The sequence below is a fragment of the Mixophyes fleayi genome, chromosome 8 (assembly GCF_038048845.1).
Source record: "Mixophyes fleayi isolate aMixFle1 chromosome 8, aMixFle1.hap1, whole genome shotgun sequence".
Taxonomy (NCBI): Eukaryota; Metazoa; Chordata; class Amphibia; order Anura; family Limnodynastidae; genus Mixophyes; species Mixophyes fleayi.
The window spans coordinates 107030117-107044141 of NC_134409.1; the positions used below are offsets into that span (position 1 = coordinate 107030117).

The 14025-nt window shown below is 38.9% G+C and overlaps 1 protein-coding gene across 2 annotated transcripts in view; it reads left to right on the top strand.

Annotated features, from left to right (window-relative positions):
* The window catches only part of LOC142099559 (inter-alpha-trypsin inhibitor heavy chain H3-like), a 246255-nt gene that overhangs the window by 202722 nt on the left and 29508 nt on the right, over positions 1-14025 (top strand). For both annotated transcript variants that reach the window (XM_075183103.1, XM_075183104.1), the window contains exons 11-13: positions 1707-1888; positions 9591-9776; positions 12873-13012. In XM_075183103.1, the coding sequence (XP_075039204.1) occupies positions 1707-1888; positions 9591-9776; positions 12873-13012 (508 nt within the window). The remainder of the gene's footprint in view (positions 1-1706; positions 1889-9590; positions 9777-12872; positions 13013-14025) is intronic.

The window sequence follows — 14025 nt, forward strand, 5'->3', positions numbered from 1 at the left end:
AAATGCAGATTATACACAATATGTAATCAACAATTTTGGGGGGCAGGCAACTCTTCAACAGAACATGAATTATTATTTTCTGCATATAAATGATAAGGTAATGTTAGTTCTCCTTCTCAAAGAATGTATTTATCATAAACATCAAGAGATTTCTCTGTTCAGTTGAGAGAGTGTGTACATTTAAAAACAAATCAAGACTTTCTGTGCCACTATTGATTCTCCAACATTTATCACTCTATAAAAGTATACCGTATTTGGGTAAGTATTGCTTGGCAATACTCAAGCAATAGTTAAATTTGCTCATTTTACATTTGTGGCCTGGGTCATACAGTGCTGCAATTAAATTGTTGCCTCTTTGTGTTATACTTTTAATGCCCTTGTTATTTTATAAATATTTTGTAAGCATATTGGCCTGTTTGACACTGATGTTGTATGCAACTTCTTTCTCATTAAAAAGATCTTCAAAGTAGTATTCAGATGTTAAGGAAACCAGCACAGGTGCAGCAACAGTTCTTAAGTCTAAGAAAATGTCTAAGTATATTATACTCTCTATAAATGTGTTATGTACTCTATGTCAACTTTTTAAATAGTATATTGTGAAAATACATGGTTCCAAAATCACTCGGTATTTATTCTGCAGAACAGGATTAAATACAGCACAGCCCCGTAACGATAGCAGGTCCAACAAATGAGGAAATCAGTTCAAATAAATCCAGTGAGATATGTTCCACAGCGTATCTCTGGCAGAGCATCACCTCTTGGCCAAAAGTTAGTCACATATGTCCAGCTCCCAGTGTAGCCTCTTTTATCACCTCCTAATCCCACCTTGGGAACTGCCTGCCCAGGGGAGCTGCAAAAGGTCTTTATTGGTGCAGAGCCAGATTTAGACCTCATGGGGCCCTAGGCAAGATACTGGTTTGGGGCCCCCTCCCTGAAAAAATCCATAGCACTATAGTTTTTAGCATAACATATACCCCTATTCAGGGGCTGGCTGGCAGACTTTAGCCCAGGGGGGCAAGTACATAGCACTGGCCCATAAGTAGCGGCCCATTTTTAAAGGTTGGTCTCACCGCCGGCCCTGGGAGGGCCCTTTGGGGACCGCTGGGCCCTAGGCAATTGCCTAGGTTGCCTAGTGGTAAATCCGGCCCTGGATTGGTGGGCTGCTTGCACTATACAGCCCCTCCCCTACCTCCCCAGGTGTCTTCCCTCAGGTGACCCCTGCTGGGTCAGGCTCCTGGCTGGCTGTAGAGCTCACTAGTGGACAATAGGGAACAAACAGAAATAATAATTATGGCTTAATTCACTTAACTCCTGAATGTTCTCTGTGGAGGTGGAATTTAACCCCTGAAGTACTTTTCCAAAGAGATGTTATAGCAGTGTTGGCTAACCTGTGACAATTCAGGTCTTGTGAAACTGCAAGTCCCAGCATGCTTTGCCAATATATAGCAGCTTATTGCTGGAAGGGTATGCTGGGACTTGTAGTTTCACAACACCTGGAGTGTCACAGGTTAGCCAACACTGATTATAGTTACATCACTGATACTTCCTGATAACAACATGGCTAAAAAATGCAGTTCAGGTATGGATAAGATTAAGAGGTTGTAACACCATACACCATGTCCGTTGCTTTACATATATATTTGTTCTTAAAGATTATCCATCATATAATGGAATAGAACTAAAATACTTATTTTCTCCCCTCTAAGGTGAATCTAACCCTGCAAGAATCCAGGAGAATGTAAAGAAAGCCATTCAAGGGAAATATACCCTGTACACTCTTGGTTTTGGCCATGGAGTTGATTATGCTTTTCTAGAGAAGTTGGCCTTGGAAAATTCAGGGATTGCTCGACGCATTTACGAGGACTCAGATGCAGCCTTGCAGTTAGAGGTAAGTTCTTGATATTTTTTGTATTTATCTATAGACTACTTCTTTATATAAGTGTGTACTGTGTTTTGGCACACATTTTTATACAGTATATACTAAGACTACTCCATAATTTATACTTTTTAATGGTGCTTCTGAGCAGACACTTGCACAACATTTTGCAAATGTATTAACTGAGACTAAAATACATATGTGTCACAATTGTATATGTTTATTTTTCAATTACATTTGTTGATGTATGTATATTCACATGCTTCCCATGTAAGTTGCATCTAGATGGAACAAAAGTATTGGTGAAATACCAGTTATCATATCTTCCAAACTGGACATAACTTTGTTTGCATTAGGAAATATTTTGAAAAATTTACATTTCCTAACAATGGGCCTGAGTCATTAAGGAGAGCAAAGCATATAAAAGGAGTGTTGGTTTGGAGTGGGGAGGTAAATTTAAAATGTTGGGACAGATTTGTAGTTGGGATAGGGCATGTCCTAGATCAACATTCAATTTCAGTATAAAAATAAAGCTAACAAGTATTTGTGTGTTACATAAAAAAAACAGCCAGTATTTAACTTATGTGCAAAATAATAAACTAATTTGCACCTCTTGCATTGTAAGATGGTTTGTCCCAGAGAACAATTACTTATTTTTTATGCTTTGCTCTCCTTAATTACTCAAGCCCAATATGTATATGTATTTTTACATGTCTGCATGAGTCATTTTTGGTGGAATACGCCCCTACTGTACTCAGCTTACATCAAACTGCCCCTTTGTACCCCTGTTCCGTCTCTCCAGTGGTAAGGAATGCAAGTGCCAGATATGCACACATCGGGCCTGAGTCATTAAGGAGAGCAAAGCATAAAAAGGGAGTAACATTTGCACCTGGGCAAAACCATGTTGCATTGGAGGGGGGGGGGGATTTAAAATGTGTGGACAGATTTATACTTGGGGTAGGACATGTCCTAGATCAACTTTAAATTTCAGTGTAATAATAAAGCTAGCAAGTACTTGTGTGCTAGATGAAAAAACAGCCAGTATTTAACTTATGTGCAAAATAATAAACTAATTTGCACCCCTTAAATTGTAACATGGTTTGTCCTGGAGAACATTTACTCCTTTTTTGCCTTAATGACTCAGGCCCGTCTGCTTTGTCACATATGTGTCCATTCTGTTTGTGAGCATGTGCAGTGTGAATTTACATAATTTACACTATGTAAACTGGCATAAGTTAAGTTTAGCATCAGGCTGAATATGAAGAGTGGTCAAGTCTAGACAAAGAGCAATGCAGAATGTGTCACAAGACATGAACACAGATCAGTATGGGATACCAGCTTATAGTACTTAGATCATTAGCATTGTAGCTATAGTATAGCAAGTAGCAATCATCTATTTGTTAATTGACATTTCCACTTGGACTACTGTAGGGAAGAAGATTCCCATTTGTTCTTTAAAGCAATAAACAACAGATGTGGAGGTGTTTGTATTTTACTACATTTTATATAGAAAAATGGAGCATTCACATTTATGTCAAGACTTATATTAATTGTGTATATGAGAAGTCATTATATTATTAAAATTCATATATCTCAACATATGCCCATAAACATGCTTGTTTTTGTGTGCACCTTTTCCTATGTACGCCTGCTGTGCAAATGTATCCAGCTCTAAATGAGGCCTTATATGTTTAACTTTGAACTTTAATGTGCTTGAATTTTGTTATGTGATTTATGTATTATGTGGATGTTTAGTGAACTTTGATCAAAGAGTTTTATATACCAAGAACTATCACTAGGAAACAGATAAAAAAACACTTTTTACAGTGTCATTCAGCACTTAAATGTGGCCTATCTTATTTGCAACTTTTTTTGAGTTGTTAGTTGACTTACTGTAAAGTTGCAATATGCTCTTGAAGAAACAAACATTTGTTTTATTTTTAAGGGCTAGGATATACATTATACCTACCAAGTGTCCCAATTTTGGTGGGACTTTTCGATTCACAGCCGGAAAAAGGAAAGGACCTTATTGGGAAAGTGGGTGTTTTTTTGACCAAATATTTGTGGGCAATGTATGGGCGTGACTGGGTGGACGTTGCACGGGGCAGAGACAGTGCTTATTTTGTCCCGCTTTCAGGATTCTCAATGTTAGGAGCTATGTACACTATATGGACCACAGTATTAGGACCCTTGACCATTACACCAACAGGGACTGTAATGACATTTTATTCAAATACATATACTTTAATGTGGAGTTGGTCACCCTTTTGCAGCGATAACAGCCTTCACTCTTCTTGGAAGGCTTTCCACAATATGTTGGAGTATTTCTGTGGGATTTTATGCCCATACATTCTGTAGAGCATTTATAAGGTCAGGCACTGATGTTAGACGAAAAGGCCTGGCTCGCAATCTCCATTCCAGTTCAACCCAAAGGTGCTCGATGGGGTTGAGGTCAGGGCTCTGTCCGGACCAGTCAAGTTCTTCCACACCAATCTCATCAAACCATGTATTTGTAGTTCTTGCTTTGTGCACTGGGGCACAGTCATGTTGGAATAGAAAAGGGCCTTCCCCAAACTGTTGCCACAAAATTGGAAGCATAGCATTGCCCAAAATGACTAGGTAGGCTGAAGCATTAAGATTGCCCTTCACTGGAGATAAGGGGCCTAGCCCAAATCCTGGAAAAAACAGCCCCATACCATTATCCCTCCTTCATCAAACTTCACAGTTGGCATAATGCAGTCAGGCAGGTAACGTTCTCCCAGTATCCGCCAAACCCAAACTCCCCCTTCTGACTTCCAAACAGAGAAGCATGATTTGTCACCCCACAGAATATGTTTCCATTGCTCCACAGCAGTGTGCTTTACACCACCACAACCGATGCTTGACATTGGTCTTGGTGATGTGAGGCTTGCGTGCACCTGCTTGGCCATGGAAATCCCTGCCACACAGTTTTTGTGCTTACATTAATGCCAGTGGAAGTTCGGAGGTCTTTAGCTATGAAATCAGCAGAACATTGATAACTTTTACGCACCATGCACCTTAGCACTCGTTGACCCCGCTCTGTGATTTTACGTGGTGTTCCGCTTCATAGATGAGTTGCTGTGGTTCCTAAAGCTTCCACTTTCTAATAATATAGCTTACAGTTGACTGTGGAATATCCAGCAGGGATGAAATTTCACAAACTGTCTTATTGCAAAGGTGGCATCCTATCACAGTATCATACTTGAAGTCACTGAGCTTTTCAGAACAACTCATTTTGTATCACAAATGGTTGCACATGGAGACTGCATGGCTAGATGCTTGATTTTATACACCTCTGGCAATGGGTCTGATTGAAACACCTCAATTCAATAATTAACAGTTTTGGGCAAATACTTTTGTCCATATAGTGGATATATGAAGTTCATGAAGTATAATTGTGTTCCCCTGTAAAAAGGTTTATGTGGGTAACACTAAACTTATGTTTAAGGAACATATTTCATTATATCGGTCGTTCATCAAAAAGCTCTACATAGCTCTGAAATGACTTTGGATAGGTCCACTTCCCTGGTGACTCATCGCTTTGCAGGGCACAAACTTTTGGATTTAAAATTTTTGCCAATAACACTAGTTTGCAGGAGTTTATGACCTGCAAGCTAGGCAATAGGACTGCTAAAGGCTCAAAGGTCTTGTGAACGGTCTCATGACTGGGACCATGCCCCCTAGTGTTTAAATATTTGGAAGCTTGCTGATGGCAATCCCATCTTTTATATTATTTTCATAAATCAAGGAAGGAACATAGATAGTAATCATGTGAGCAATGACAAACACATAAATGTTTTTTAATCTTTTGTAAATGTTGACTGATCTGATACGCAAGAAGATAAATGTGTCAGGACCTGCCTGCATTGGCAGCTCTTGCCTTCTGGACTTTGGACTTATTATATTATGTTTATCTGGCAGTACCTCTGTTCACCAGAGGTGCTGCTATTGTGCCTTTTTCCTTTGTTATTGCTAGGGGTTTACCTGTGTCACTAATTACCTCCTGTACCTGGGTGTTCTCTATTTATATATGCCTCTCTGCCTCCTGTGCTGGTCATTGTTGTTTTGCTGCCTTCCCCTTTGGTTTGTCTCATGGTTCTTCTGTGCTTTTGGACTTCACATCTCTACTCCGGATCCCTCTTCATCCTACCATTCTTCCCGTATCTTCAGTGTTCCTTGCAACCAATATGCAGTCATCTCAGATATTCCTGTATAGTTTCAGCATTATTTGGTTTGTAATATATATCTGCATCTTGATCAATAAACACCTATATTCTTTATCACATCCTGGGCTCCATAGCTGTTACTTACTTTGAAGCGTGACAGAATGATACAAGCACTCTGTCCAAATGAAAGGACCAACAAGTGATATATGCATGAAAAACAAATCGTATCCTTTCTGGAGAAAACGTAATTATTCTGCTTAAGGAATGTGATCTGTGAAACTGGTGGGCATATTATGTTTCGATGTTTGTAATGACGAAAAAAAATCACTTTCAGTCTTTATTCATGTCCTCTTCTGGCCCCTTGTTGCACACAGTGGGAATAACTGAGAACACAATATTATATGTTGTCACCCATTACTCCAGAGGGAACCACAGACCTAGTAAGAGTTGTATGGTGGGCAGCCTGGAAGCTGTTGCTATTTTGCAGCCCTTTTACTATTATTACTATTATTATTGTTAGAGCAAATCCAGTTTGCAGGTCACACTTTCCTGCAAACTAGTGTTTTGCTCATCAGGAGGCTTGCCATCTAGCAGCAGCTGGTGGACACACTGCCATGTAACTGCATCCTGCAATAAGTGGTCCCTTAACAAGATAGTGTCTCTATCCACATCCTTCATAGTTGTAATCATATGCCCCGTAATAGTGAAATATCTGGTAGGCTAGAAAGTTGTTCAGCAGGTTAAAAACAGTTGACAGATATTCCTTTTCAGTGGAACAGACAGGGTGAGATAGGCAGCCAGACATGAAGCAATACAAAGATCATGCTCTGATGAATCTTCGATTAGATCAATTCCCCTTTGTAATGCTTGGAAGAAATTTAGTGTGTCCTTTCAAAATAATATGGTATCCACCTGGAGTCTGGGTCAACCAATACTGCAATTCTAGCTGCAAGAGCTAATGCCAATCAGATTACTAGATAGTGCAAAACCGTTAGATTTAATCGTAGACAAAGCTAGACCTGCATCATATTTAGTAGCTAAGAAGTCCACAGCTAAATGTTGAAGGGAAGAAATGTGTTCCAATTTCTCTTGAGCGTGCCAAAGATCAAATTTTCTGATTATTATGTAGCCCTAGTATGAGGACTCAGGGATGCATTAAATCAACACCATTGCGGGTGACACTAACACTAAATCTGTTAGTAATCTGGTAATATTGCCATCCAAATGCAATGAAGCAGTGTCCCCAGCAGATCTAGGGTGCTCTTGAAGCAGTCCTTGAGGAACTTAAAGGTATTTTGGGACCCTTGCGCAACTGACTGATTAAGGAAAGTATATACAGGGTATACAAGAACTATCTACAATACCCACTCCCATCTGATTTTGTGTATGACTTTTAGAAACAGGGCTGGTGGGGGAAAGGCAAAGGGATGTGTCAGGTCCATCCAAGAGAAGGACATTACATCCATCTTCCACACTCCTTTTCACTATTTTCTGTACACAAAGAAAGAGACTTGTGAATTGGAAGGGTTGGGGAAAAGGTTCACATATGGTCTTCTGAAGGTATGTACAATACTTCCTTCTAATGCCACCATGGGAAATTCAGTATGAAGGAAATGAGGCTCCCATTTTGTTTGAATGAGAACACCTTGAATGTAATTGTAGATCTGGTAACAATATGTAGGTAAGGATGTGTAATTTAAATTCTGGAGGATACAGGGATCCAGAGTAGGAATTTGCAAAGTGGTGTGGCAGATGTGGAGTGGTGAGAGAGGAAGATCAGTCTTGCAGCGGCTTTTAACTTGGAGGAGGAATTTGTGGTTGGACAATGAGGGAGTCATGAAGGGAAGTGGTTACTCTGAGAAGAGGGAAGATAAGTTTTGTATTGGACATGTTGAGATTTAGGTAGCACTGGGACATCAATGTGGAGAAAGAAAGTTGGTTAGATGAGATAGTACAAAAGAGGAGAAGTCAGGGGCAGAGATGTAGATTTGGGTGTGGTCAGCGTATAGCTGGTTCTGGAGGTCGATTGAGCGAAATTAGTTCCCCAAGAGAAAAGGTATACTGTGACAAAAGTAGAGGGCAAAAACAGAGCCTTGTGGGACCCAAACAGAGAGTGGATATTGAGTGTAGAATATGCCAGAGGTTAAAACATTAAAGGAGCAGTTTGATAGGTAGGATGTGAACCTGGAAAGAACTGTTCCATGAAGGCCAATAGAGTGAAGGGTGTGTAGGAGAACAGTCAGCTTGTTATAATGTAAATATTTAATTCCAAATAATAGGTAGACATGACCAGAATCTGTTATTATTTCTTCACTAGAGTTATGTTATTCTGAATTGATTTTTTTTAAAGCACAGTAAGGCTCATTTAGGATGAAGCAAAAGTGGAAAATACACAGTTTAAAATTTGTTTTGTGATACTTTTGTGTAAATGCCCTGACATTTTTATGGGAAAAGCAAAACTTTCAGGCCAACATGTCACTGTCTAGCAATGCAAATTGATGACAATCCTAGTTTGATGAGTTTATTTAAAGAGATCATCATCATCATCTTTTATTTATATAGGACTTCCTTGCTTTGCTCAGCCTATATTTTACTGCAAAATGTCTTGATCTGTCCAGGGCTCATCCTATACTTTTAATGCCTTCCAAAAACATTCAGACGCAAATATGACACACCTAATGTCCCCTCACTCTCGGATTAACCTAAACTGAGATGTACTTTAGGAGAAAATTACAAAGTTTAAATTAATAAAGGGATGGTACCAAAGTGTAAGTAGCTTGTACTTTTCAGTATCTTAGTCTTTCCACCATGTGCATTTTCAGTTTTCATTTTCAATTTTCATTTTCATGAAGAGACCTTCAAAACTAGGCACAGTTTGATTTTCTGAGCGCAGTTGCAAGGATTGAGAAGTAGGCCTGCACATTGAACTGTGTTTGGCTGACAGGTAGGTGATTGTGCAAATAAAAAGGCATAAATTAGCCATTAGTCAGCCAATAAATTACCCAATTCCGTTTCTATTTTTCTTCTAAAATACTGCTCATCTTAGCCTAACTTTTATGGTTTCAATCAATGAGAGTGTTGGGGGGGGGCGGGCAAGGATACTGTCTTTGTTACACGTGGTGATTTTATGGCTGTGAAACTTTTTATTACATTATTGGCATACATCTGGAAATGCATTTCTCCAAAGTGGATCCCATTAAAAGTATAGGTAAGATAGTCCGTTCTCCATCAATTTATCTTATTTATATAATCTTACTCTGCAGATGAAAATTTAATTTCAGTACTGCTCAACAAACATGGGAGCGATGGTGAACCTACTAGATACTTTGCTGGTATCACCTTCACTCCACCGAACTATTCACCTCTGCTTGTGCAAACATCTGCTGCATTACAAACACCACCATTGAATATGTTAGGGGAAGGTCTGCAAGAATAATTGTACTCATTGTATAACACAGATGCAATTAATCAACCAGTACTATTGTTTTAATTGTTTTTTTTTTCCATTTGTTTGTTTTGGACCTTAGGGATTTTATAGGGAAATTGCAAACCCAACATTGCTAGATATTGAGATGCAGTATCCAGAGAATGCCATAGCTGACCTCACTCAGAACAACTTCAAACATTACTTTGAAGGTGATGAAATTGTGGTTGCTGGACGCTTAATCGACAATGACTTGAACTCATTTATTGTAGATGTAAAGGCAGAAGGGGTAAGTACATATGTGCTGTATTTGGTAGAACACATACTCCTGTCCCTATGTGACTAGATACACAACTGAACAACAGGATACATATAATAAATTCCCTCCTTGAGTAATGTAATATTTTATGCTGTACAACAGAGCCAAAAGACTGGCACTTAAATTTACTTGATGAACTGAATCATTGAGTAATGTTTTATTTCTATTATACAGTGATTGATAACAAAGTGATTAGCATACAATACAAATCTGTTTCTAGTGACTAGTGTACTACTGGTGGCTCTTGTACAATTAATAACCAAATCTCAAGTGGTTAGTGTACAGTAGAAATCCTATTCTCTGGTAACTAGCATACAATTCATATCCCCTATTTAGTGACTATTGTACAATGCACATTGCATTCTCTGTTTGTAGGTGTACAATGCACACAACTTTTCTGCTGGCTAGTGTAGCATATAGAACCTTTCCTGAGTACTAGTTAACAGAACACCCTTCTTAGGGAGAATTCAATTGGCTTCCAGGTGCCACAATGTTTTTCCAGAACAGTCTGTGGAGACACATCATGGAAGAGATTTTGCTAAAATCTCTGCTCATTATCTCTTGCATGTCTATGGGACGCGGGAAAATGAGCAGAGATTTTAGTAAAATCTCCTCCATGATGTGTCTTCACAGACTGTTCCAGAGAGATTTTAGTACTAGCCGGTAAGGTGCACAGCAAGACAACTCCTGCTTAAGGAAACATCTACCTCAGCTTAGTCCTATTAACATTAAGGGGAGAATTCAAGTGGCTGTGTTACTCATGAAAGTAACGTTACCCATGCACTATTATTGTTACTACGGTAATTGTCGGCAAGCAAAAATGTGGGTTAAAATTACTGTATGAATGGTAATAGCGCGCAGGCCACGTTACTCTCAAGAGTAACACAGCCAATTGAGATCATCCCTAAAAGTTTAAATGTTGCCTAAAAACACACCCTTTTAAGGAAGTTGATTAATATCTAGTCAATAGGTATCCACACACTTATGACTAAGGGTGAAGTATAGCTATTGCAGCTTGACAATACTATCGGACAGAGCAGAATAGGAGGTCTAGTATATAGGAAAAAATAGAGATGCTCTGGCTCATTTTTTTGAAAACCGAGGCCACCCAAACTTAGGGGATCCAAGCAGGCTCACGAGCCGGCTCAGTACTTTTGCGCTTCATCAGATATGAATCAAGGCAATAGGTCATCGTTGTGTTGTCAAATCTGGCAGGTTTTGGATTCCATAAGTACCTTCCTCCCCAGGAGATCCAGCGCCATTGCTCACACAGAAATAGGGGTAGCAGTGTTCTTGTCACTCTCCAATCTCCAGTGCCATTGCTCACACAGAAACAGAGGTAGCAGTGTTCTTGTCACCCTCCATTCTCCAGTGCCATTGCTCAGTGCCATTGCTCATACAGAAACAGGAGGGATAGCAGTGTTCTTGTCACTTGGCAAAAATGTACTGGAAATGACTGGAAATTAATGTTATTGAGGTTAATAATAAGTAGGAACAAAATAAGAGCCAAATTATGTGATTTTAAAAAAAAATTGGGATTTTAGAAAAAAAAATAGGAATCCAAAACCAAAATCAAAACACACGAGAGCGGTTTTGCCAAAGCCAAAACCAAAACATGAAGTTAATCCAGGCCCAAGCCTAAAACCAAAACCAAAACACAGGGGTCAGTTAACATCTCTCAAAAAAAATAAGGTCTGCGTTTGTGAGGTGCATATGAAGTAGGATTAGTAAGACCTATTCTTAAATGATAATCTCCAGGTAAAACAACCACTTGACTTACAGATTTTTAGAAATAAATTGTCACCAGGAAGCTTTTGAAGTGAACACCAACATTAGGATGGAAGTGCAGGATTTCAGGATTTATGCTTTTTGTCACAATTTTTATATCCTCTGTACAAATTTGACATTTCTATAGCAAAAATAATCATTACCTATACAAATAAAGTAGTATTTACTACTTGGACTGTTAAACTACGCGATTGTTAGATGTAAGTATACACACTTGTATACCTGACACACATCTGACTAAAAACAATTTTTTTGTATGCATCTCAACACACACCCAACTCAACATACACATGTAAAAATGTGGGTTTTTATTAGTACATATTTTATATAAATGTTCAGGGTCTGATTCATGTCTGATCGCAACTTGCACGTAAGTTGTTTATTTATATATATATATATATATATATATATATATATATATATATATATATTACAATATATTACATGCAAAATGATGTACATAAATATGATTTCAATGCATACTGTACATACAATGTTTTATAGTCTATCTTAGCTGCATACAATTGTTCAGTGGTAGCTGGCAGCACGTATACGTGTACTTTCAAAAAGACTATGCCGTGTCACTCATCACAATGGGTTGGGATTTATACCTGCCCTGTAGTGGGTGCAAATGATAAGGGTGAAACCAAATATACTTACAACAAACACAGGACTTGAATCGGCCGTATTTGGTGTTGGTACGCCCTTACTGGACATGGACTACATTACTCCGCCCCTTCCCACTCCTGTTCCTCCTCTCAAATTGCAGGCAATCGTAAGCATCATTTGTGTACAGGTAAGAATTGCATTGGCAAAAGGTTCATTTCTGGGCATGTACAGTGCTATTTCAAGAAAGATACGTTACAGAAATGGACTAATGTCCATTTCAGGCCCTCAGTGTGCAAATATATCCAACTCTACATAAGGTCCTATGACCATACTGTAAATTGCCAGTAGATTGCAGATATGTACATAAAGCCAGCATTGTAAATATGTTTGATTTACAGGATTCTGACTCTAAAATACATCAGCTCTGTTGCTTTCTTCAGTATGTGTCATACTAGTAGTAATAATTCCATACTAAGAGCACTGTAATTTTATAAGATGGTTGATCAGTGGATCTTCAGAAGGGAAGTGCTTGAGGTGCTTGGGCGCATGATTGCATCCAACTGTGAGGGCAGGCATAGAAAGTACACTATAGCATTCAGCTCTATAGTTTTGCAATCCAGCGACCTTCATTGATGTGTTGTGTGCTATTTAATTTTCTTTTATGAATAGGCTGAAAAATCCCTAAAATATACTGAAACTGTTCAGGTCCATGAAAAGGATGATGTGCAAAAGCAGCAGGAATATATTTTTGGTGACTTCACAGAGAGACTCTGGGCTTACCTCACTATACAGCAGTTACTAGAGAAACGGTATGTAAATCCATTAAGTACTGCACATTGGGGCTGATTTTGAATTGGGCATATATTTGTTTGTTTAGCATGAAATATCCTTTTTAGTACAGCGCATGCTATGAAAATGTTGTACACTTACATGCATATAGCGGTTTGTTTGCATTTGACACTTGCACCTCTGAAGAGGCAGAACGGGGAGGGGCAGGCACAGTCTATTGTAGGCACAGTACAGTAAATGTGAGTTTGCGTAATTGCAAGTAAGGTGGACTCACAGAGAGGCTCAGATATGCTTGTCTTTAGCTGTATCAAATCAATTGCAGGTGCTTTAGGACTTGTGTAAACACACACTGATGATGATAACAGTCACCAGCACTACCTAGCCTCTTCTGAATGGATGATTGCAGATTCACCACTGAAGCTGTTAGTCAGGGCCTGGTTAAGGGTTCAGACCACACTAGGCTAATATGTTCATAGCGCCCTCTCACATTCCATGACAGGCTAAAGGTAAAAAATAAATTGTCCGTATTTTAAAATATGTCTCCAATCATTCCCTCCACCACCATTGTTTAAATTTGCATGTTATTGAACCTCAGCTCCTCTCAGGCTTTTTAAACAGGTTACGGCAGTTTTTGTCATCCAGAACTGTATAGAGGAACAGAGGTGTACAAGAATGCTACTGAGAGAGAAGGGGCAAGCGGGGGGCTTTTTCATCTGCTACTGTTGCCTTCCTTGTCTCTCCTACTCACATATCGTCAATTAACTGTCATTACCATGGGAAATACGTCAATATTAAAACCTTACTACATTTTTTATCATGTTTTCACTTTACTTTGGGGAACAACTATTCTCTTAAATTTTTAAATTAATTTCAGTTAGACTTTGCCCTATCTAAACTTTACACCTCCAAAGATATTGCACCCCCAAAAAACATTGCACCTTAGGCTGTAGCCTAGTCAGTTTTTTTAATAATCAGGCCCTGCTGATAGAGCTGTATTTATATAGTCTATGTCACGAGCCGCAGCTGTACGCCG